The sequence below is a fragment of the Lutzomyia longipalpis genome, chromosome 2 (assembly GCF_024334085.1).
Source record: "Lutzomyia longipalpis isolate SR_M1_2022 chromosome 2, ASM2433408v1".
NCBI lineage: Eukaryota > Metazoa > Arthropoda > Insecta > Diptera > Psychodidae > Lutzomyia > Lutzomyia longipalpis.
This window is the reverse complement of record NC_074708.1, coordinates 217,605-244,373: the sequence shown is the minus strand read 5'-3', so window position 1 is coordinate 244,373 and position 26,769 is coordinate 217,605. Positions and strand designations below refer to the sequence as shown.

At 33.0% G+C, this 26,769-nt stretch overlaps 2 protein-coding genes across 10 annotated transcripts in view; both read right to left on the bottom strand.

The window, feature by feature from the left end:
* LOC129791160 (ethanolaminephosphotransferase 1) overlaps nucleotides 1–26,769 on the bottom strand; it is a 245,240-nt gene that overhangs the window by 32,556 nt on the left and 185,915 nt on the right. The window lies entirely within an intron of this gene.
* LOC129791155 (protein madd-4) overlaps nucleotides 1–26,769 on the bottom strand; it is an 85,283-nt gene that overhangs the window by 27,691 nt on the left and 30,823 nt on the right. For 7 of the 9 annotated variants that reach the window (XM_055829165.1, XM_055829164.1, XM_055829163.1 and 4 more), the window contains one exon: nucleotides 1,791–1,858. In XM_055829165.1, coding sequence (XP_055685140.1) covers nucleotides 1,791–1,858 — 68 coding nt within the window. Of the gene's footprint in view, nucleotides 1–122; nucleotides 238–1,790; nucleotides 1,859–15,731; nucleotides 16,430–26,769 lie in introns of those variants that run through there. The other 2 variants (XM_055829167.1, XM_055829169.1) reach the window with 2 other exon arrangements.

The window sequence follows — 26,769 nt, the reverse complement described above, 5'->3', positions numbered from 1 at the left end:
GTGTGTGTGCTACTAACAATACAGAAAATGTTGAAAAATGCTGAAGAGGAAGAATTTGATAGGAGGGCAAAACCACAATGGAATTGACATGGAAAATGTGTAAATTTTCAATGAAAACACACCATAACATAAATCTTTGACACTTTTTCCCACGATGAGCCATACAAATCCGTCTCGTATGATATACCCCGCCTCCCGCCAAAGGTCAGAGATATTTTCGTTTTTCATCCTACCCCAAAATGTTTATATTGGAGTACATGGTTACACGAAAATACTGTAACGGCTGGGGTTTCCGGTCGCAGGGGCAGGACATTGAGAGACGTTAATTCACTTTCACAAACATTTACTTTATTGCACATTTATTATGACTGTCACTGTGATCGCGTACGGGGCATAGAGTGCCGTCTCTAGCATAGAGCGGTGACGTCCGGATAGAGAGGAAAGGCGCGGATGCGCCAAGTTCTCATGCAGGAGGTAGTGAGTACATGAGCGAAGCTGTCGGTGGGGCGCCAGGAAGAACATGAGGTGGCTACGCCCCCGGAAATGGCTAAGAGAGCACTGCCGGTTGTGGCACAATTCATCCAGTGCCACGAGGAGTTTCCACGATGCTGTCAGGCTGAGAAGGAGAGCCTGGAAGGCCGGGAAGGACGGAAAGGATCTGCCAGGTGCATCTGTTGGGAGGCGGTCCTGAAGAGCAGCAATCCTTTGTCCCCATCGGCGGCGTCAGGGAAGGCAAACGCCCGGAATGTGGCATCGGTAACGTTTGGGCCCGACGAAGGGAATGTCCTAGGCAATCCTCGCCAGCGGACAATTGTGTGGACTCCCGCCAGGAGTCGTAGATCCTTCCTCCTGTAGTGGTGGTGATTCCTAATCCCACGAGGGCACTCACTAACCTCAAAGCACGCGGTCTCTCTCTACCGTAGAGTGCGTGGTGTTGACTATCACGCGGCCCCGAGCACACTAAATTGACATCTCTCTAACGAATCCAACTGCGAGTCTAGAGCTCGCATACAAACAGGTTTAGTGCCCCGGACCGACCGTAACAATACGTATCTATAGTATATATAGGGACATATATGTATAGTACACGATGTCAAGATACTCCAGACTTGTCGAATGTTTTTCGTGTGTATCATATTCCTAAAAAAACGGAATATTTAGGCGGATTTTCTGTCACGAAGTTTACCCACTTAAGCATTATCTTATTAACAATATTTTACGGACTTCTAAAAATACCTAATTTCGTTTGTATTAGGTGGTTATTAAATTATGTACTACATACATATAAACGTATCTATTTTCTCACCCTTACACGTATTAAATTTAAAAAAAATATCAGCACTACATATAATTAAAAAAAATATATCGGTACCTATGTCCTATTTTTTTTATAAAATCTTTTCAAGATATCTTGTTACGTTATCTTGTTCATCAAATTCTGTGCTTATTCAAAAACAAAAAAAGCAAAAAAAAATGTATTTATACATAAACAGAGAATTGTAAATAATTGTTCTTAAATACTACAATCATATTAATTAATTCCTATTTTGTGATTAACGGTTCTGTGTAAGTAGTAGCAAAAAAATCAATAAGTTATCGTAAAATATGAGATAATTGCAGAAAAAAAAGTGGAGAGATGATTTTGAAAAGAAGCTTTTGGAAATTGGAATTCATGATCCATAAAACTCCATTAAGAATTAGAACGCTGATAAAAAATTTCCCTACATATATAATTTTTGTACATAATTTTTTATATACATACATACATGTACGTATATAATTTAACTTACCAACAGAAGAAGTATGATCTTATTTGCCATTTTCATCTCAGGCAACTGACGACCATCTTTCTCAAGTCCTATAAGATAGTAAACAAAAAAAAAGAATTATGAGTATAGAAATTTAATCAATATATGTGACAAATATCACTAGATTTTTCTTTCTCATAAAAGAAACTAATTTTATTGTAAAATAGTGTCTTTTTTTTATATACACAATCACAACCTGAAATTAAATCTTAACAGAACAACAAAATGTGAAAGGATTTGTTGGTATCTATGTAGCTATTATCCGGTGATCAATACGAATAAAGTAAAATTTAACATTGTACATTAGATACTTCCTAAATCCTGACCAAAACAATACATTGTGAAATGTAGATTTCAATTAAACACTCCGTTGTGGTGAGAAAACGAAAACACCCCATCTCTTTTTTACGATTGAAACTCATTCTGCTGTAAGCATATGGGGTGGAAAACAGTAATTAATTCGTAGGAAATCAACCACAAAATTAGTAGTGCACTCAATAATTCACTATTTGTATCGAATGTTCTGCTCTGTAAAAGAAAAAAAAAAGCTCACAACAGTGGGAGTAAAACAATAGAAAATTGACTGTTATTAGTAAGAAAACGTAGGAAATTTCCTCCTCTTAATACTTTAAGACTTCCAACAGTTACCTATAAGTGTAATTTATTGAACTCACCCACAGTCAGAGTGGAAAAATGAAAGCACATTGAAATTCGTATATAGATGGCCCATAAATATACATATAAACTTTCATACTGTAACCCACCACATAGGCCTTCCTTTTAAAACTTCTCTGACAAATGGGATGGAGTTTGGGTGGGTATAGAAAGGAATTAAAACCCGACAGATGTTCATAAAAGTTCTGACATCGTCTTGGAAGCAAGAGAGCTTTCATTTAATTAAGAAATAGAGTGAAAGTTTTTAACACTAAATTAAAGGCCGAGCAAGGATGAGTATAGTATGAAAATATACACTTGAGTTGAGGGGTGGCTTTTAATTTTACCAAATACACTATTCTGCTCATTCTACCTTGTAAGTAGTACCTTATGTGCACGCCTCACTGTTAAGTGCATCATGAGCAATTGTTACACACTTCATTTCCTTGAGAAAAGCTTTCTCGGCATATTAACTGTGTTATGCGAATACAATAAGACTTTTTTTTTAAGTTACACTACAGAAAATAAAGAAAGTTCATTTGTTTTATAAGATTATACATATAGGTACATATACTACTCGTCCATCGATACATAAGTACTTGCTATTAATACAGCAGTACGGGGAAATTGTTTGAAAATCATGCATTAGACTACATCAGTCCTAGGGGGTATTACATAGAATGGAATTGCTTTTGGGTGCATTAATCCATCAATCTGTTATCAATCTGTATCAAAAACCACTTGATAAATGGATTGTATTGTGCACTAGGGTTAAGGGAATAAATCCCAAGAGTTGCTCATTTGTTCCAAATCACACACTTTGCAAAGATATTCCTGAAATGTGGTGTATTCTTTGGAGAATTTTGCACAAATAGATTTTCCTTCAACTGACTTCTTCTTCTCGATACTTCCAAATCATTTGAAATATCTTCTCTCTTCCGTGATTCCCATCAATATTGTTGCAAGTCCTTTCATCAGATTATAAGGGAAGTTTACAAATGTAATTCAAGGAATGGATCACGGTATTTCATGTGAACTCATACTAAATTCACATCACGATAATGTTTAGTTTTTTATCTATAAGACATGCTGATTTTTTTTTTGATAAAATTGCTTTTATCGTCTCTAGTATAGATGTCATTTTTTAAATCCCATAGTTTATCAAATCTAAGTGTTAAACAACGCAAATATTTGTCTTACCTACTTATCCCGCACAGTGGGGGTACTCCCTCAGAGAATAGAGTAGAGTCGTTGGAAAGTGTAATTGGTGTGTAGGGGATCAAAATCAATATTCAAACTGGCTTATTCTAAGATGAGAATGTCTCTCTACATTGAAGATGGAATTGTCTCTCTATATATATATAGAGTTTACCCTTTCTTTCGCAAAAACCACCCAAAAGCTAAAGGGTGGCATTTGGATGCTGTGCTTGTGGAAGTCAAACCTAGAGAATTGAGAGTGAGCAAATAAGCCCAAGGGGTGATGTATTTTCTCGTTGTATGAAAGCAATTTGTATGAATTGCACGTCCTCCAAGAAGGTTCACAATTTGCAAGAAATTAACATGCGGTCAAACAGTCACCTTTTATGTGCTATTTTTGCCCCACGCACACTTTTAATTTGAACCCACAAAATGCCATCCTATTTTTACACGTGAATAGAAATAGGGAAATTAAACCGGCCTTCTGGTTACTCGCAGCGCACCATCATCATTCATCGTAAAAGAACAAAAACCCATCCGACATAATGAGAAAAAAAAGCTCGAATCACGTATTGATTTCTTAAGTCAAAATTAAGACAAAAGACTTCTTGACATCCTACCCACATTAGCTCACCCCTGACCCTTCAACCACCACCACCACCACCAAGTGAAAAAGCCTAAAGAAAATTTTCATCCCATTTCCAAAAAGTTTCCTTATTCCCACTTTATTTTAAATTTACTGTCTAGTCATCGAGCACGGGATCTTTTCAATGTGGGATAAATTTAACATGAAGCGTCAATCTATTGTGTTACTAATTCCAAATTTCCGTCTCTTTTTCCCCCATTCTTCTGCGCGCTCACCCACAGCTTTCTCGTGAAATTTTCACACAAATGTCCCCCAAAATTCTCCTCGTTAAACCTCCTTGGAAAATTCACAACACACAAGAGAAAATGTCTAAGAACCAGACACAGAGCTTGTTGTATGGGAGCTAATAGACTTGTCAATATATGTGACGTGAAGCTTAATTGTTCACAGTTTCCACTGCATTTGTTGCTCTGCCCAATTTTTGCGACACATTGAAAGTGGTTTGAATGATCCTTGATGGTAAGCTTTGGTTTAATGGACAGATTACATAAGTCTACAACTTTAATTCTTTTAAAATCCTCGCGAATTATAATTTCAAATTTTCTGCTTTAAAATTATCCCTTTGAAAAATTTAGATTTGTTTAAAAAAAAACCTTTTATTTAAATAAAAACTATTAAATATCTAACACAATCTAACGCCTTTGTATGAGTGTTTGCATATTGCATTTGGGGGTTTTCCAGAATTCATACGATAAACTTTTTACTCATATTTCTCCCCCAAAAAGCAGCTGCAGCACCCTCGAATACCCGCAATTATCATCCCATAGTGGAATATTTAAATCCAACTGACGCAGTAATTTTTTTCTCTTTTAAATCTCATCCAAAACCATTGGTATGTTGCTGAATGTTATATACATTTTGCGTTGTGGGAAATGGGGGCGTTTTAGAGTTTTCCTAGATGAAAAAAAAAAGAGTTTTCTTTCGCATATTTTGTGGTATATATTTCATGTCTTGGCAAATCCCCAAAGTGGTTTCTTTTGTTAACGCACCTTCCATCAGAGTGTTTTTCTGCGCTACTCTTGAATTTTTTTTATTGAGCTAATGATAATGATCATGTTGAGTGGGTGAGAAATGTTTCGCATATTTTATCTTCTTCTTACAATTGTAGCAATTTCCTTTTCGCCACGTCGTTCAGACTTTTCTTGTCTGTATTTCTTGCCTTAAAAGAAAACTCTAAAATGCTTTAGAAAAGCCCAACGCAATAGCGTATGATAATATCTCAAAATTAGCAACTTGTCGTTATAAGCCTACATAGGCACGCTAAAAGACAAAGATTCTCTAAATGAGAGATTATTTCATTTTGTTTCTTGTCCTGAAATTTAAGTTTTTGTTCTGACTTTTATCACGTTCCTTATGTAGATTTTTCTTACAACTGCAATTATTTTCTTATATAGAAATTTACGTAAGGAGAATGAGATGAAAAGGAGAAAGGCATAGTGGAAAAAAAAGGAACGCATTTTAATGGGAAAATGCCACAGAACAATCTCATCATTTTGATGTGTCAAAAAGCCTCTTGTGTGATACAATGAATAATGGGGCAATCTAATAACACTTTCTTCACTGCTTTTTTTATGAATAAACCATAAAAAATAGATGATATAATCAAATGAAAATATGATTGAACTCTGAATAAGAATTGTCTTTATTATTACATACATACATACATACATACAGCATTAATGAGGGAGTTACTATATAGAAAATTGACTTCTTTTTAGCTTTTTGTGCAAATAATATATAAATAAATAAATAAAGCACAAGTGATATGTAGACAATAATTTGCAATCATTAGAAAAAATTTGTTTCAAGCCATAAACTTCTCAAGAAAATTAATTAAAATTCTAAACATTTTTTTTTAACTTTTTCTGTGTGTAATATTTATCCACTATCTAACTTTGAGTGTACGTGTACAAATTCATGCAAATCACAATATAATACTCCTTGGAGCATATTGAAAATTGCTGCATAGCCATGAGCCTAAACCCAACTGGTGCTTACAATATTTTTTTTTGTTCAACAATAACCATAAAATAATTAAATTATATCCCAACCGTGTGCTAAGGGAGAGTACACATACTCTGCAAACCTCACCAAAAAGCACCCCCATAGCAGCTTAGCCAAACAATTTCTTCTACAAATGTTCGCCACATAAATTTCACCTTGCGCGCTCTTTTACCGCCGGCAGCAAATATCCGTGTGTAGGATAGAGGCGAAGGTAAAATCAGAAAAATACACAAGACACCACGAAAATTTCCACCTGTCGACAGGTAAATTTACCTTCCGCGAAGCTAAATGTGAGTATAGAGAAAAACAGTGTAATAGAGAAAGTTTGGTCATTTCGATGACTTTTAAACTAAAGCTCAATCGACATTTCTGAGTTGGACGATAAAACATTCTTTGTGAGATTTTTTTTTAATGGAAAATAGTCCAAACTGAACATTTTGCAATCAACTTTACTTTGTTCGTTTTTTTCCTTTTCAAAAAGTAAATTATGAATGATTTTTTTCCATTTATATTCTATTGAATAAAAAATATCTTTTTTTTTTAATTAAAATATTTCTTTAAGAATTTTTTTTCATAAATACGGCGTTTGCCTACCCCTCAATATATAGGAATTGAGAAACTTTCTCCATCACCATTAGTATAAAGGGATTCGAAATATTTATCTATACGGCGCAAAAATTAATATAAAACTTTCATAAACATGAGGACTCGGAGGAATATTTCGTGGCTTCATTTGGACTGTGTTTAGTTTACGCGGTGTGGTTTAAAATGTGCACAATATGAATACAAGAGGCTCTAGAAATTGCAGCGAAATTGCACAAATATTTAAATTAGGGAGCTATATACAAACAGTCCTATTTAATTAAAGTTGTCCACGAGTTCTAAATACAGTAAAGATATTTCATAATATTTATGAACCAGGATACCAACTATACGAATAATAACTAGACAAATTAATGCTTCGCTTTGCTGAAATTTGTAATTGGTAGAATTTATGGAATCTCACAGATTTAATTTTCAATCGAGAAATGAATGTTAGGTAAGTTCTTTTATCAAAATACCAATCATTCGTCATGTCTACGTGGGACAAAAATTACCTACAGATTCCTACAGATAGAGATAACATTGTTTATACCTTTAACATAACAAAAATAAAAAAATAAAAAAAATAATTTATACCTTTAATTTATCTCATTTTTAAGAATTTTTAAAAATATTTTTAACTGAAAAAAAGTTCTTCAACTAGCATGTAAGTTATACAGGGTGGCCAGGAAATTAGGGCATGATTTTAACTGTGAATAACTTTTGATTAGATTGAGATATCTGAAAACTTCTGCCACCAAAAGATGCGTAAACTCAAAAAGTTTTGTTTGCTTTTTATTTCAAGTCGATATCTTAAATATTGGAGGCGCTAGAGCAAAAAACGTGAAAAAAGCGTTTTGTTGATGAAAAATATAGTACTGCTTTTCATGTCAAATTAACGCTGAATTACCCATGATGACAATATCTGCTTTAACTCAAAAATATTCTTAAAATGTTTGAATATTTGGTCGCATAAAGTCAGGAAAGGCTTCTTAATTTCAAATTTAGTCAAATATTCAATTGTTTAATGATCTTTGGATCATTTTAATGGATTTTGAGAAAATCAACAGACATGAAATCCAGAATATTTCATCGTTTTCCATACAAATGGTAACTTTTACATTTTTTGCTCTAGCGGTTACAATTTTTAAGATATCGACTTGAAATAAAAAGCAAATAAAACTTTTTGAGTTTACGCATCTTTTGGTGGCAGAAGTTTTCAGATATCTCAATCCAATCAAAAGTTATTCGCGGTTAAAATCATGCCCTAATTTCCTGGCCACCCTGTATATTTGAACGTGGCACCTTTTGACATATTGGCTTTATGTAAGCAAATATACAATATCAAAACTTTATCTATATATCGAGGGTTGGAAAATATACTATACTAACTCATTTTTGTTGATTTTCAGGAGAGCGATTTGAAGTTTGAGACTTACATTACTTCTTATGTAAAAATTTTTACAGTTTTCGCTGTAACTTTGTAGGGAACAAATATTCGAATTTGTCCTTTTGAGGGAAGATGAAGCACATCAAAAGCTATCGAAAAATGCGTTAAAAATATACTATACTAACTCGACTTAGTATAGTGTATTTTCCAACCCTCGATATTTACGTACTTTCGAATGCACATATGCAAATACTTTCTCAGAATATATTTCCATAGGGACTTTACATTACATTGGAAATTTTCGGACAAAAACCACCAGAGAGATTTCCACTATACTATGCAAAATCAATACAATGAATACGAAACTAATCTCTCCATTTCACTTCCAATTAAATTGGACGTTTCCAGTATTCAGAACTATATGTAGTGTAGGTACATAGTTTAGAGAGTTTTGTATAAAGTCATAAAAGGTGTGATAAGAAATCTCTTCCCTGCTATTTCTTTAACGAAATTAAATACATATGCAGATCTCTTTGTTCTAATTTAACTTCCATACCATTCTATTTCTAATTTGTTCAAAATAATATTTAAACAGAAAATTTTGTAGGAATTTAAAAGATTTCTAACAATACTGAATGTGGCTAAATATAAAATAGAAGATGCTCAATGAATTTAAATTGTATACATGGATGAAATATGGATCAATTTAGAACACTGAAAAGTATATAATTTTGTTGAATAAAGTGTGAAAATCACATGATATTGTATTTGAAGCTGATTCATGCAATTTATTTAGCTGCCAAGCATTGCTGGAGATAAGAGATGAGCTTCTTTTGTATTTTGAAGCCTTTTCATTGTGCTTTAGCAATTTCTTAAACAATAGAATTGACTTAAGAGGTGGGTAAGAGATTTTGCCTGATCAATAAACGAGTACTGCCTACAATATATAGGACGAAATAGAAATATATATATGTAATAAAAGCCAATAAAGAAAAAAGTTGCATTCAATATAATATGCATGTAATTTTTGCAAAAATTAAATTAAATTCTGTATGTTACTACTATTTATTTTGATGTCATATCAAATTTAGCACACATTATGTAGCATAATGCTATTTATAAATAAATTTAGAAAAATTCTCTATATTGTATTAACTACATAAATTATATTTTACCTTAAATTACAAGTTCAAAATGATTTCAATTTGATTTATTTGCGAATTTCTAGATATTAAATATTCATTTATTTAGAATTTATAATAGAATTCTACAAGAGGAAATATGTTTCATGTCCATATTATTTATTCCAATACTATATCAGATGATACCTATATATATTGCAAATAAATATTTATTATCACTCTCGACTCAATTTACTGTTATTTATTATGATATGTTGTGATATTGAATATTTAGGCTCCATTGATAAATGCCATTTATGTGTATACATTACATAAGTAAAAAGTAATGGAGACTTTTAGTGAAATGCTAAAAGTGAAGCCATGGGTTTTCATTAGTTTCGTACAGAATTTTTCTGTGATATAATATATATTAATCACATCTTACTAGTGGGAGAAGGTGAAACGAAAAAAATATTTATACCTAATGTTGAAAGTTGAGGTAAAATTAAATTAAAATAATTTTTTCTTTTAAATCTTAAGGAGATGGTATATATTTATATCACATGGTTATTACATTGTTTTGCTGTTTTTTGTTAGGCACTGTATTTCATTTTGTTCTTGCTAGCACACAAAAAATTGCCTGGTGGCCATATTTAATTTAAGAAAATGAGCAATTGTGAATTTTCCGCTGTTTAATGAATAAAACATGTAATACATGAATGTTGATCATAATAACTTCCTAGAAGGAGTTTTCTCTCACATATAATACCTCCCCAAAAAAAATATACACTATATACACCTCTAAAAGACCTCTTTGGGCTGTCGTAAAATTTTCTTGATTGCATTTTTATCGTAACAATTCTGCCAAAGTTCCCTCCTTCTGTAGCATCCATTGCTTCATTTCATTCGCTCTTATGAGAGAAAGGTGTGTGCTTCGGGGAAGATCCTCCAAACGATAAAGTTAGTCTATTTAATTTACCATCACACCGACTGCAAAGGATGCTACTTATTGAATTTCAAATCTTTCTTTTCTTTCCCTTTTCTGATATATGTAAATTGTGTTTTTTTCTTTTTATATGATACATCTTCAAAAGGCAAGGAGATTTTTCTTTAACCATATGGGTTTATTGGGATAACAACCACAGAAGATTGTGCATTTTTACGACTGAATGATTAAATATGTATTAAAACATTTTTATTTGAGAGAAGCATAAACATTTTTGCGAATGAATCAATATGTACATACGAACATAAGTATATCTATATAAATCATAATGTACTGTAAGATTTTTTGAATTTGGCAATTGAAACTCCTGCTGTACGTCAATTGTGGATAGAAGAATACAAGAGAATAGAATGATAATTTTTCTATTCAGTATCAGCACCATCAGCACTTTCGGAAAGTTCCAACAGCATGGAAGATTTCAAAGTTGTTAATGAGATTTGATTATATTTATATATGTACGTTGAATAGTGTTAATTAATTCAGTCAAATCCATAAAATATAATATAATGTAATTCACATAAAATGTCAAAACTTAATTAGCGATAAATTTGATTTGTAAATTTTAGTTTGTTGCAACTCTATAGCACACACACGTACAGATTACAGACCTTAACCATTTTTTTATTTTGAGAAAGTAAAATTCAGTTTGATTTTAAATTTACTAAAATTCAACAAAAATCCATTTTAATTTTATACGATTTTACTTAAAACACTTGCTACAATAACTCCCATGAAAATGACCAAATTACAACCCTTTGACCTCACATGGTAAAATCAATGTTATATTACAAGGTAAGACTGCCTAAGTAACGTACACACAGCATTGTATTGCCATTTCCTTAGTAGCCAAAAATTCTTGTGGTTTATTTTGGTAATAAACCATATTTACCATAGCAGTGCAGGGTGAAAATCAATGTATAAGAACGTTGGGCCATTGTGGTGAAAATCTCAACAAACACTATAAAATAATAATATATAATATGCTATATGTAGTATGTCAGAGGAAGGGTCATGACGACAGACGTTAAGTGTTCTTTCGGGATCAACAACGTGATCTAAGATGTGACTTTTTGCCCTCAAAACCAAAATTATGTTCAGCCCGTTTATATCACCCAACAGGATAAGTTTAGGCTTTCACCTGGTGCACACCATCTAAGTACATAATTTATTAATTTGACAATATATCATTTTAGGTAAATTAAGTTGTGAATAATGAAGAAAGGTAGAAGAGAGATAGAGCGAGGTAGGAAGAGTCATGAAAGTATCTCTTATGATTCAGAAACTCCCTCTATAGTGATTCAAGGTGGGCAGTTGATTTAATATGAATGAATTTTGCAATTTAATAATCTCACGTGGAATCTCTCTCGTGGTGGCTTCCCTCACTGTGAAATTCTCTCATACACATAGTCTATACACAGTACACACCCACCCATATCAAACAGACCTATGCCCAGACAGATTAAATGGAAGAAAAAAAATAAAGCAATACCCGAGACTTGATGTGATGATTAAAACCATCATGATCTTTATTGAATAAAGCAAAGGGGTTTATAAGAATAAAAAAATAAAATGTACGAGTATTAAGATTTTATAAAGATAATTTATAAAGGAGCATACAAATTTAATTATCTTGCAATTTTACCTTATAGTACCATACTTATTAAAAAAAAAAAAGTAAAACCTCATTTTTTTTTACCATAAATAACCCTTTTCTGGATCTATCTCAATTAATTGATTGCGTAGCGTATTATTTGTGCGTGAATTCATTGAATTGTGCATCCATCTCTGAATTAATGTGTTTACAATGTCTGACACGTGATTGAGAAATTACTAGTTTTGACGTAAAATTTCCAAGGATGGCAAAAAAATAATAACTTATCGTGAAAGATCGACGTTTAAACATCACAGCCTAAACGTTATAGCATATTAATCCACATATAATTGTGATAAATTGTAATGAAAAGAAGGATTTTTTCGCAATTTCAAAACTACAATCTCGCCATGCAGTTTCGCTGCCAAGATTAAACGGAAGAGTGAAAAGGTGTGTTTCAGGAATCTTTCAGCACACAGAGTTATGCCACATCATCATCCATCAATTTTACCTCTTTGGATCCAACTTTGAGGGTTACAGAGGCCAAATTGTGAGATATAACACGAGTATATACTTAATCTGCACCACCTTATACACGATTGAATTCCCCGTTGAAAGATTTAATGATTATGAAAATGTCAGGGTGTTCTGACCCCGGTTCTGACTGACACTGTACTTAATGTACTTCAAGAATAAAACCAAGTCCTGTAAATGCGATAACATGATTGAAAATATTGAATTAATTGAAAAGTTCCGGATTCGACAATAAACCTGCCCTACTCGTATCCCTTTTCCCAAGGAAAATTTTCAACAAATTAACCCAAAAATCAAATTGATTGAAAGTTTAAAATTACTTGAGTTGATGGATTTAAATTGTGGAGAATCCGGTAAGCTTCGGTAAAGCTTGTCCCTAATTACCATTCCAAGTTAATACTCTTCGAGATCACAAGTAATCAACTTCCATCAAAACACACACTCACCCTTTGATTATGTACACACACACACATTGAGAAAATCCCCATATCAGGATTTCATTCCATCCCCCCATTAGTTTGGAATTGGGTGCACAATTGAATTTTCTATCCCCAATATTTGAGACTGACTGACTTTTGGCATAGTAAATTGATCCGATTTTCTCCGCTATGAATTTTAAATGGGTATATAGACGAAATACAATCAAATTGGTGCATAATCTCCTTTTCTGACTCTATACCGCAATGGATTCACAATAGAAAATTCAAATTATATGTATGTAGGTACCACCAATTTTCAATTTTGAAAGTATAAAGAGTCCAATTCCCTACAAAATCCTTTTTCACTGCATGGGCAAAATTTTCAATTAAAAATGAAAATCGAGGATGTGTGACTTTGTAACCCTCTCCTTAATTCAACATACGCTTTAGAGAATGACCACACACCATTTTTTGGGTATAAATCAACCCTCTTTTGGGGCCATGTGGTCGATGGACAAAAAAAAAGTAGAGACGGTGCAGGCAAACGTGGGAGCAGAGAACAGATTGAGGAAGGACGGCCGGAATGGCATTTAGAGATTCATTGGCCAATTCTCGGGGTCCTTGTGTCCGTGGCATAAAATACATTGAAGATCAATTTTATTGGAATGAAACCTGTGTTGCTCCAGGCTTCTACACATGGGCAAATAGTGCAATTTGTGGGTGGATCTGGTACATTGAGTTAAGAGAGCTAAAATAAAACGTGAACAACGTGAAAGAGACACATTTTCAATATATCAAAGGATATACTTTCGGTTCGAGAGACGATTTTCGAAGGGCTACTTTTACAATCGACCCCCAAGTTAGTCGTTAGTTTTTTTCTCGCATCTTTACCACTTCATTCGTTATACCAATGATGATATTTTTTCAATTCAATATAATTTCAATTTAGCAAGTAATAAAAAAAAATCCGGCCTAAAAACTGCAAATTTCTATCTTTTTGTTTGATTTTTTTTCCTTTTAATCCTTACATATTGTAAGGGAATTGAGGTGGTTAAAAAAAGGTAGTGGAACATCGTATACACGCTATAGTAAAAGTTCCAAAAACATAAAGGACATAAAGTATGATCTGACTACGAAGAGGCGGTAGATTGTGACCACTTTACCAACAAACTTCACTCACGAATCTCAAACTTTTCCCAATTTGCTTTTACATTGTTCTATGTCCAAAACTTGATATAAATATTGTGTATAATGTGTTCACTATTAGAAAAAAAATTTGGATACTACATAGGGGCAACATGTGTGAAGGCTCGTGCTTCTTTTTTTCGAAATAACGTATAAATTTGTGTTTTTAATGCTAAGAAAGCAATTTAACTAAAACGACGAAATAGCGTATTTTTTATCAAATATGTCACTGCAATCAGTTTTACATGATCACTGCTCCAAATGCTGATGATATTACCATATTTTATGTGTGAAATTGTATTTTTTTACGTTTATAAAATTTGAAACTGGTTAACCACTAAATTGTGCTCATCTTCGGCAGTCGCGCAAAATGCGTGGAATCTGGCAAAACAGGTGTTTGTGGCTTTTCTGTGTGTTATATGAGTTTATACGTTTGAACCATTCGCGCGAGTTTCTGATCAATTTTGGTTATTTGCATTTTATAGCCATATATACCAAAAGGCCGTTTGTTGGAAATTCATACAGTCTTCAGCTCCTCCCAATATCCCCTCCTCTCCTATATAGTATATCAAACACAAACCAACAACTATTGGGGACGCAAAAACAATTGTCTTGAAATCCTTTTTCTGATTAAACATTAATACAAATTGTCACTTATTCATTCAGATCGAAAGATAAATTCTTCATCGCAATGGGAACTTTAACCCTAAGTTCAAGAGAAAATATGCTGTGAGGGCGAGAAGAAGATTTTCAGTGTGGGTAGAATGATATATTCTAAAATAGCTTGAAAGCGATGGTCGGTGGTGTGCCCAAAGAAGGTGTTAACATAGATAAATACGAGCAGTTTAGACTGTTTGAACTTTGCACTAAATTCACACAGCAAGATTTAATTAAATTTGAATTTTCTCCATATATAGGGGTAGCTTCAGCGTCTGGATACAAATGAGGAGAGTCCAAAAAGACGCACTATCAACGGGTATGTGGAGAATAAAATACATCCAGGAGTTCAAAATTAATGAACAGCAACATACAAGAAGGAGTTTGCGAATAAATTTTGAAAACATTTTCCATTGATTTACATCACATTAAATTTAGTAACATATTTTAGTTCCCTATAAGTTATAATATTAGGTATTTGTGAGATAACTCTTGAAAACAAGAGGGATTTGAATAAAATTGTGGAGGAAATTAATTTTAGAAGGATTCAAACGTTAATCATAAATAAAAAAAATGAAGAAATTCACATCAAATGATAATAAGAAAAAGTCCTAGAAATTAATAGTTTTGACTAAGTTGCTTATATATGATAGTTCTTTTCAGTATTTCACGTATTTGATGAAATTTCGAGCCATTAATTTTCCAGGTTTTGTCAAAAAATTAAAAAAAAAAAACACAACACCATACTAAACACGAAACATTATTCATTCATGGGACACATCACACGTCTTTAGAACTCGTTTGATTTTGCATTTACATCCGACTTATAATTAGTTTTTTGGTTGTTTAATTCGAAAGATACATATAGCACACAAATACATATGTATGTATGTATATATAATTGTAGGTGCTAATGGATGATAATCGCAATACTCACATTAAGTGAAAAATTTCCATGTGAGCGCTAATTAATCCAGAAAATGAAAACTTCTTGCTGACTTTTTATTTGTCTATGAATTTTGCCTCATTACGATGTTTTCAACGAAAGAAAAACTTTCACAAGACGTGCATAAAAATTTTCACTTCCTAATATGAATTTTCATGCAACTTTTAAATTATTTCGTGAATATGTAAACTGTGGCGAAATGTTTTATTTTTTTTTTGTAAGACCACGAACCATTTAGAATCAATAATTCCTAGCTATATATATTGCATAGGATTCGAATTAAATTTCATCCGGTTTATGGATTAAACAGACACATTTACACATGAATGGTAAGTATGTGCCAATTGGTTATAATCAGACTTGCTATATTGGAAATCCAATTAGTAATGAGAAATTTCCCACATAATAGTCCAACTTGCACGTCAATGCACCACTATACACAATTTATCCCTCATTTACCCCCAAGAATAAATCACACACACTCGTGTTTTTCCAGCTTGTGAATCACTCAATTTTAATCATTTGAACGCAATGTATTTGGGTATTTTATTATTCATCCATTGAGAGAACTTTGAATGAAATTAATTCATTTTTTTTTTCAAGAGAAAAAAACACACACACGTGAACTATATATGGAGAAGTTTATGGGAGAATTTGCAACCAAACCGTCGGACGTCCTAAAGGAGAATGAAGGCGAAAAGTTCGCGAGGCAACATAGAGAGGCCAGAAATCACAGTGTTGCCACTCATAGTATCTCTCTCGTGGCTCTCACCACAAACTTTTGCCTGTAGCAGAATGAAAAGTGCCAACATTACAGAGAGAAAAAGCACATGCACGAGAGTATATTATGGAGGGGTGTGCTTTGAGAGCTTCCGAGTGGGGGTTGTCGGTTTGTCTGAGCAACTCCGTAACGGATTGGTAGTGTGTACCCTCTCCTGGAAAATCCATGCGTCTGCCACGGGAATTTGCGGCTGTCACACTCACGATGAGCTTCCACAGGAATGTGAGTTATTTTAACAAAGAAAAAACAACCCTTTTTGTAGATTTATCCGGGAAAAAAGAGGCAAGATTTTTGAATTTTCTCAAATGTGAAAATTCCAAAAGGAAATTTCATTTTAATTAATTTAAATTGCCCAAAAATCCTAACATTTTTTTTCTCAAAATTTTTATATTCAAATAAGTGAAACCGTAGATTTTGATTATATACCTATTATACAAGATGTGGTTTTGGTTTTCTAAAGCAGGTATTTCCGCACATAAAAATCATCTTCAGTTTCACAAGAAGCAAGCTTTTTCGATGCGCACATTAATTAAATTGACGTGTGATCAAAATCTTAAAACATCATAGAACCAATCAACCTCTTCTCATTCTTAAGATAGTTATATGTAGGTACAATAAACATATGTATGTATGCAGTATATAGCAGAAAGAGAAGACTGCGAAATTAGTAAAAGCCATTCATTTTATTCAATATTATATCCGATAAAATCATTAATACAAGAGGTGCTTTGTATAGAGGCTAAGAGCTCACATAGCCGTTGATTGAAGTGGGTGATGGGGACATAGTTCGTGGCAAAAAAAATATACGTTAATTAACATCATTCGTCATATTCATTAAAGTCTCGAGGACACGTACTTTCAAATAAGGATCATCTTCACATTGCAGCTTTCTATAAATGGTACATTTTTGTTCACGGACAGATAGATTAGAGGGATTTATTTTCGATGGGAAGTAAAAATTAGTTATACGCTAATGAATTAGACAAGAGCAAAATACTTCGCATGAGCAAGTTGCTTCATATTTATAGGGTACAACATAGATGATAAATTGACTAATTTTCTATCACTTCATCATTCTCTGTCGCCAAAGATGTATGTATGGTGTTAGACGAAGTCAGAAAAAAAGTCTAAATATAGTGATCTACATAATCTGGTGATTTTGGTGCTATTTTAACTTGATCAAAATGCACGTCCACGGCACCTTTGAGTGCATATTTTCGCAGAAAGACGCTTATTATATTTGGTGGGCCAAAATTTATTATTATTCTAATTTTTTTTTCTGTAATAAGCGTGTCAGGCAATATAATGTCCGACAGGCAAGAAATATGCATTCATTCTTTGATTTATGATTCTTAGTTTCTTTTTCCATAACAATCTTTTCTCTGCCTACCGAAAAAACACTGCGTATGTATCCAGAGAAACTATGCGATATTGCCGTTTTATGCTGATGATTTGAATTTTATGGTAATCGATGCTGAACGCGAGACGGTGTAAGTATGTATGTATCGAGAGGTCGAATGGTATTTTGTGAATTGATTGATCGTTGTATATACAATACACATATTATGTATATATGTACATTATTATGACAAATGCTCTTAGCAAATGATTCTGAAGTTTTCCCTCTTCACGCCGACAATATTTTCCATCATAATTATTTTATTTTCTGTCTCGTGTAACTATGTAATCATCATCTCCTTGTAGTACGAATCGAATATGTATAAGAAAAAATTAAACCAAATAAAACTGTGAAAATTTCTAATCCAACTGAAGATTATAATTTAACGTCTAACTATGTAAATTTACTAAAGTTTGAATTATATAGTTCGTATAATCACACTAGTTAGAGCAAGCACCAAATTCATTCAACCTTCAAAAATTACCTTGCATTAAGATTCGTTGCTGGGGCGAAGACAATCTTGATTTCTTTGAGAGTGTTAAGTGATGCAAGAAAAATGAGATGATGCCGTGAATCACGAAAAAGACAAAATTATACGTAAGTCATTTTGAATATCTGGCCTTTATATTGAATTTCATCGGCTTCTGTTTACCTCAACCCAATAAAAAAAATCCTATTCACCATCGACATCACAGATACTTCATTATTATTGCTATAAATTTCTTACACACAGTGGAAGAATACGATTTGCTGGTAGACATGTGAGATAGTCATTGATGGGTCTTTTATACATTATTACAATAAAATTGATGATGAAATTATGTAAAATACCACACAGTTTTTTTCTCTCCCTCTCTTTCTCTCGATATATCCACACTGCTTGATGGGAGTCACATTCCCCTTGCCTCCGCTCTTACCCATTTCAAAAGTATATTTTCCCATATATCTTGCGATGTTTTATGTAATAATATATTGTATGCGGATGTAAGTTTATGCTGTATATGTAGCACAATTGTAAGTCATGAAGAACGCGAGAGGAACTCAAGTTGTGGTCCAGAGGATATAGACGAAGAATGGTATGGAGATATCATTTTCATAATGGCGTTCCATCTTTGACTATGAACCATCGTTCGATAAAAGCGTCGCCAGTCAGTCTGAAAATCTAGTAATGATTGCCAAAAGTTCCATGTTTCTCTTTATTTATTCTTATTTATTGTTACTACATGCGATACTTCTCCTTTGCTATATCACTAAATCAGTACAAATGTCTAGACTAAAAAATAATCACACCATTTCACACAAGATATTTTCCTTCACACATTTTTTTCTTATTCATTCTTTCAGCAATCTAAACCCAGCTGCGAGCTATATATAGCATAAGAAAAAAATACCTCTAGAATATTTTCTATGTATGAAAAATTGTATTTACATATTAGAAAAAAAATAAAATCTGAGAAAACAGCAATATTCATCACAACAAAATTTAATTAGAAAATAATCATAATTCCTCAACTATGTAAAACTTTAAATAAAAATAATATATTAAACGTACGTTCCATGGGTCTAAATTAATTAGTCAGTCAGTACTCGATAAATGACGTAAAAAATTATATGGATATTATTCCTAAATGTTAAATTACAATGCCAAAACGTAAACTGATGTCCAAAGTAATTCAAACATATACCATCTATTTGTATTATACCATTCTCTGTCGTTTCAGCAATTTTCTTTTGATTTCATTCATCGCACAGGGTATTTGTGGTGATACCCTCGGTATACCATCGTGTATATATAGTGGAGGGTGAACAAAAGTTAAAGTGTGTAATATGAATTTTTCAGACAGTGTTAGCCACTCTTGCAAAAGATAGTTCAGACAATTCGACGCCTCTTGCTTCTCTCTTACCATATATTACACATTATGACTGACGCGATTTTCCTTGTCTACTGTGAAGCTTTCGTATAGATTAGTATATAAAAAGCAATGCAACATTTATGTTGTACATAGGCATTAAGTTTAACTTGTAAAGGTGTATTATCGATTGTTGTGTGGTATTTGAAAGAAATCGATATATTGTAATATTTTCATGAGTTTTCGTCTATACATGACAGGTCTGCACTCAAATGCAATGGATGCATTTGGAGACGTCCGTTTTAATCTATTTCATTTTCAAGGAAACTTCTTCAATGAACTGAACGCTCACTATACTAGTAAATACCATCAATGAACATAGAAAGAGGTGAATGAATCCACTAAATTCATTTAGTTATGTAGCACTACAGAAATGTCAATAGATTTAATATCATATAACAAAGGTATCCTGGGTATCCCATCTGTATTAACATATAAATTTTCAACGTTTGGAGAATAATATTGTTAATTTATTATTCACCCGGTCCACCTTGCCAAACTCAACCCTTAAGTATTCGCGAATGGTTTGCGCAAGAGCACACCATGAATTAAACAGTGACCTTTCAACTTGTCTATCATCCAATTAGAGGTATTTTGGTAGAGGGTAAAAGCTCCCTAATTGCTGTGATAGGGGATTTTTTTTAAATACAATTACAATGAATGGACAAATTTACAATTTAATTCTGTTGCGCAAAATTAGAATTTAAAAAAAGATATCATTTTGCCTCTTTATTTATTTTAATTTAATTTCAATCTATTTATTAGAATATAAATATAAATATTGAATAAAAAAAAGTCAATTAAATAGATATTTCATCAAAAATAGTTAGGTAAGTTTTACACCTACTTAAGATAATGATGATTGATATAAACTTTGGTTATTTCCATGCAAAATTGGTAGACTAAAAAAAGCTATCCAATTAAAATTTCAAGATGAACCTTATTTAATAGAGAGGCACAGAATTATCTACTCTAAAATTGCGTTATCCAATTTGATAACTAACAAGATTCTTGCCAAGAATTCGCCAATTAATTCTTCTGTAAACAAGTTCCGTCGACTTTATACAAGTAGGTACTTACACTTGCGAACAAAAATAAAATATATATACGCTCTATGTCTCATATTTATTTTAAATTAACTTCATAGGTGGATTCTCTGTAACCCTATGTAAGAATATATCCACCATGATGAAGAGATAAAATACTCTAAAAGTTATTTTTGTATTATGGTCCGAATTAATTATTTACAATTGATTTTCGCTTCCCTTTCAAGTTTGTGTGTTTTTCCAAAGCTCTTGCGCGGTTGTTTCCAAATTCGCCAACTTTCCGTTCGCCCCCCCCTCCCCCCTTTACAACCACATCCCTCCTGCTGTGGATCGGGATGGAAAGTTAAATATTCCAGCCACAGAATTTCATTCTCGAAAATTTTATTTTTAGCATACATAATTGTGTAAAAATTAAAATATATACTTTTCACATAAAAAGATTAAAATACTCATATAATGGAAAAAATATATTTTTTTAAATCATTTTGTTTAAAAGGCAAGAAACAAAATCAAATGAAATAATGTAAGAAAAAATCTTCAATAAAATGAATTAAAAAAAAACATTTGTAAATTAGTCTGTAATTAGCGTATAATACAAATTAAAATGAGACTTGATAAATATACATTTAATTGATTTCACATCAACCGGAAATGAATTACAAACAAAAGCACGCAAGCGACTTTTTCTGGGCACATTATATACCCTCTTTAGTCTACAATACCCTTTCGCACATTGCCATTACATCGTGATAACATAAAGCAATTAAAGGAAACTCATACATTATCCCGTGTAACTTGGAATCGTATCACAAACTTGTGTCTAGTATAAATATTTCCAACTCCTTTACCACACTGGGGAGGGGGGAGGGAGGTGGTTGGATGAGAAAACTTGAGGCCCATTAAGTGTGAAGGGAGCGCAAAACGCCCATTCTTGAAGCATTTCCCCCATGATGTATATAGTAGTGTGGGGGCACAAAAAGGGGTTTATATTCAGCAGAAAAAGTGAATCAAAGATGTGCCGTGGGAGGATTTGGTGTTTACATGAGAAAGAAATCTCATGGAAACAAATAGAAAAGACCAATGAATAAATTTTACTCCACCCCCCTCTGGAGGATGACAGGAGTTTTACGGTTTGTAGAAGGGGGTGTATGTGAAGAGAAAGAGCAAATACCGCACTGTGGTGGATTTTCCAGTAAAAGCTTCTATATGGCGCAGATGAAAAGCAGTGTGTAATTTTCTCCTCTTGAAATGTAATCTCATGTAAGTGTGAGATTTAAGCTCTCTTATCGTGTTCTCCTCACACTGCATACCCACTTATGAATGACCCCGGTCTTTTTTTTTGGCCACATAGGTTTCTTTTTCAACCACTTTTGAAAGTGCTAAAAGGCACTTCATTATGGTTAAATGGACGCTGGGTATTTACAGGCTATGTCGAGCCGTAGTAGATTACTAGCAAACTGCAACAATGTGATTTAACACCGTTAAAGTTGCCCTATGTGACCTGAATCAATAAAATATATATAACCGATGTATGTAATGGGACGGTTTTCACGAATTCAGTGTAAATAGGTATATACATTTTCAAAATCAACAATAAAACGATATATACAATTTCATAGACCATAGAGACTCAATACTTAACACATTAAGTATATGGTGTAATATATTACTAACATTAGTTCGTATTCATATTATGTTTTAACCCAATCTGTTGATTATAAAATATTTTGATGCTACACAACATAATACTGAATGTTCTCTGAAAGGAACAATTTATCGTTTAGAAATTAAAAAAAAATTCTAGTATACATTTTAAAAATAAATTCTGTAGGTAGTAGATACTATATCCTGTTCAATGATCTGCAAATTGTCATGTAGACTCATATGACTGGAATAATGAAAATCTCTTAATCCTTTTTGTTCTCATTTATTTCCAATGTGCCCCTATGTGATGATATTACCTAATTAAATAATGTAGGTTTTAAATTAAAAATATGCTACCAGCATTGTTCATAAGTATGCCCCAGCATAATCACTTCAATCAATTAGTTGTGATAAATTTGCAAATTTTCCATTCGTAAATTAACAATTGTGTTTATTTTAAATTAATAAGCGGTAGATAAAATTATTTTATGGCCTGTACAGATGGACTAAAAAGTATTTTGTAATAACTATATGCAAAAAGATTATACATATGTATATGTATGTATTTATTTATGACGATTGAACGTTTTTTTTTTAAGGATAATCTCATATTTAGGGGAGACCGGGGTAAAAATAGTCAATTTGCGTAAATCCTTACCTGCAGGATTCCCCAAGGGCAAGAAAATTTCCTCGATAGGTCATTCTTATAGGAAATTTCCTGGCCTACAACTTTGTCTCAGACCACTTTTCTCTATCTACACGGGAAATATGAGTTTTTGAGCTTTTCCTAAACCCTTCCGCTTCTGACTTTTTTTAAACGCGGCGGGTAAATATAGTCACCAGTTGGCTAAATAAAGTCGGTCGAATTTTCCGGCATTTCCAATGATTTTCCACCTGAGAGATTGATAGTAGTTGATAACTAAACTTCTCACCTTTTGATCCGCGACAAGGAATTTCACTTTTATACGCACTAAACCAGAGAATTTTGCTATTTTCTCAAACACGCCATTTTGCAACAAATGAATAGAAAATATGCCAAAAATTTCGATCTCCCATATGATTTACATGGGATGACTAGATCTACCCCAAGGGGTATGTTTTGATTCAAAAAATTGTAGAGAAAAATCATTAAAAGTTAATGAAAAATACACCTTGGCAACGTTTTCTGCACTAACCCAGGTAGTGAGAAAAATTATCAGATTGGAAAATTGCTGAAGGAAAACTTCGGAAAACTCGTTTTTCTCAATACGCAAAAGTTTGGGAAATGGGCCAAAAATTTATTTTCTTTTTTAACTCCCAAAGTACTGATCACATAACCTCCAAATTACTGTCAAAAATTATAGGTTGGTAGGGCTTTCCACCAGAATTTTTTCCGATTTTTCCGATTAATAACTTCGGAGAAATTGGCATTTGAAAATTCGAAAATGACTATTTTTACCCCGGTCTCCCCTATCATGTAAAAACAATACATATTGAAATGATTCACCTAACTTCTAAAATATCGAGAATCTTTATTCACAGCAGATAGGACAAATTATTAATTCTAAATTAATTCAAGTCTTACTTATTGAATGAAAGGGCAAAATTGATATCTAAAAATCAAGTACAATCAGCCTGTTTACGTGTTCCAAGTAAATAAAGAAAAATTACAATGTTAGCAAAAAATACTAGTTAGGTTTCCCAATATTTTTTTATCAAGTCATAATATAGGTACATACATATGTAGGTACGTACATAAATTATTTGAACGAATGGAATTCCGCTAAAAGTAGAGAAAAGGAAAGAAAAGGAGAGAAATAGAAAGGAAAAGCTACATGCAAAAATAACGCTGAAACTGTATAAAGTTAGAAAATCACAGAGTCAGCACTTTCGGAACCACTTTTCATGAAAAATCTCAAAATCAAGACCTAGCATGGTGGGGTGGAGTATGGAATATAATCGCTCAAATTCCAATAATTCACTCTGCTCTGTATACGCACTGTGAGAGGGCGAAATCTATAGACACTCATGTACAATGACGCGAGAAATACAACAAATAAATTTCCCCTTTGCCAAAGCTAAATTATCCTCCATACAAACGGGCAAGGAAAATTATTTGAGAGAAAATCCTGTGTGTGTGTATTACAACTCTGATGAATGGGAAAGGGATGGGCAAAAAAACGCCAATTTATTTTTTTATGACTAACATATTGGTCGAGCAGCATCCACAAAAATGAGCACATTTTTGGGGTATAAGCCGGGCGCCTCCATTGGCCGAATAAACTTAATGTCGCCAGCAATGACAAGTGAAAGGCGAGATAGTGTCACTGTCGCGACAATTTCTTTTTCATGATCTATTGCACAAAATAGTGGTGATTTTATCTGAAAGGAATGTGTTGTTTGATGTTTTTTTTTTACACAAATGCAATTTTTATTTTCAGCTCAAAATAAAATATATTTCCAAAAAAAAACGGTGGTGAGGAAAATAAAACAAAAAGCTAATGAAATAAATCTACTTAAAATGGGGGGTGTCTGACCTGATAAAAGTGCTATATACCACCATGCGACTACTTTTATTCTTTCATGCGCTCAATTGAAGTCGTGCAATATAGAAAATGGATATAAATCAATAAACTTACAGGAGAGCAGAGAAAATGGATAGAAGAACTTTTAATATCAATGAAGAATGTTCACAAATGTGAATCATTGTCTTTTCTCAAGCAGTCAAGTGGATGAACGTGGAAATCGATTATGTGACCTGCTTTTTTGGTGTTACTCAGGGAGAAGGGGGGCGTGAGGACTACCCCATACTTTTCTAAAATTTATCCCCCAAAGTGAGAGACAAACGGAAAGTTTCAACACAAGAATATTCCATATCAATTCGCCCCACATAAACCTTTATATGTACTTAATCCTATCTCACTCTATATCACGGAATTTGAAAGCAAAGTTTAGTGAGACAGATAGAGTTTTACATAAACATACATACATACATATATGTAAAATATCAATTTTCATTATTATCTGGATGGTACCATGAGACGAAAATGGGATTTTCACGTATAAATTATTCAATATGTCATTCAAAAGTGTCACATTTTCAGCATTCCTAGGCTTCGTGAATTCCTACCTTTATATAGGATACCTCTACTATAAAAAAAAAACACCAAAGTGCCAATCTATGGTTTGAGCCCCATGAAATTTTTATTTTCAACCCTCACCATACGTCACAACCACCCTCACGCTGTCTGAATAATTTGTATACAAAGGAATTGTGTATAAGAAGATAGAACAAACTAAACTCTAATACTTGCTACAACAAACCCTTAACCCCCATCACCACTTGAGGGATCAACTCTTTTCCTCCTTTATAGACGTTATAGCGAATATTTTACATTTATATACAGCGCCGAAGATATGTGGATTCACCACAATCAGTTGAATGGGATGAAAACTACAATATTAATGGTTCATATCATTTTCATTCGCAACACTCCAAACGCAACGTATGTGAAGACATAAAGAGCGATGTTTGAGGCTCGAGATGCTTTTAAGGCAATCAATAGTGTAGCCATTTATCTTGTATCTGAAGAGGAATTTTTCTCACCATTTTTCTTTTTTCCGCACACACTTTTGTCGACAGTTTTTCGCACCCCCTCTAGTCCATGACCAAAATTTTCTCTCCGTTTTTTTTTTTACAAAGATTTACTCAAGCCCTCTATAGACTAAACAAACTTAATGTAATTGATAAAAAATGTAACAAATTTTAACTAATAAGAAAATCAAATTTAAAAAAAATTGAGAAATTTTTAGGACAATTTTTTGCATAGAATAATATCAAAGAATATTTTTTGTGCAATTTCCAGCAATAAAAAAAACTATTTTGAAAGATTTTCCTTGAAAGATGAGAGAGCTTTAGAGAAACATTCACAATTTGTATACCTATACTTGTATCTCACATTAAGTACTCACTCAGGGAGGAAACATTCCAATTAATTGATGGCTTGGGTAGCTCTCGAGGGAAAATGAGCTTCCTTGTTTGACACAGAGAGATGGGGACGAGGTTTATGGAACTTGAGGAACGATAAAAAAAATTCTCATGGTTATTGTTTCCTGCCCATCCTGCCATTATGCATTGCCTTCCTTCAATTGCACAGAGACCCAACTCCTTGGTGCTCGATAAGGAAGCAAGATGAGCGCATTTGTGTACGACAAACGGAAACACTCACCGTCTTTTTCGCGATATCAAACGTTGGGCGCACTATAAAGT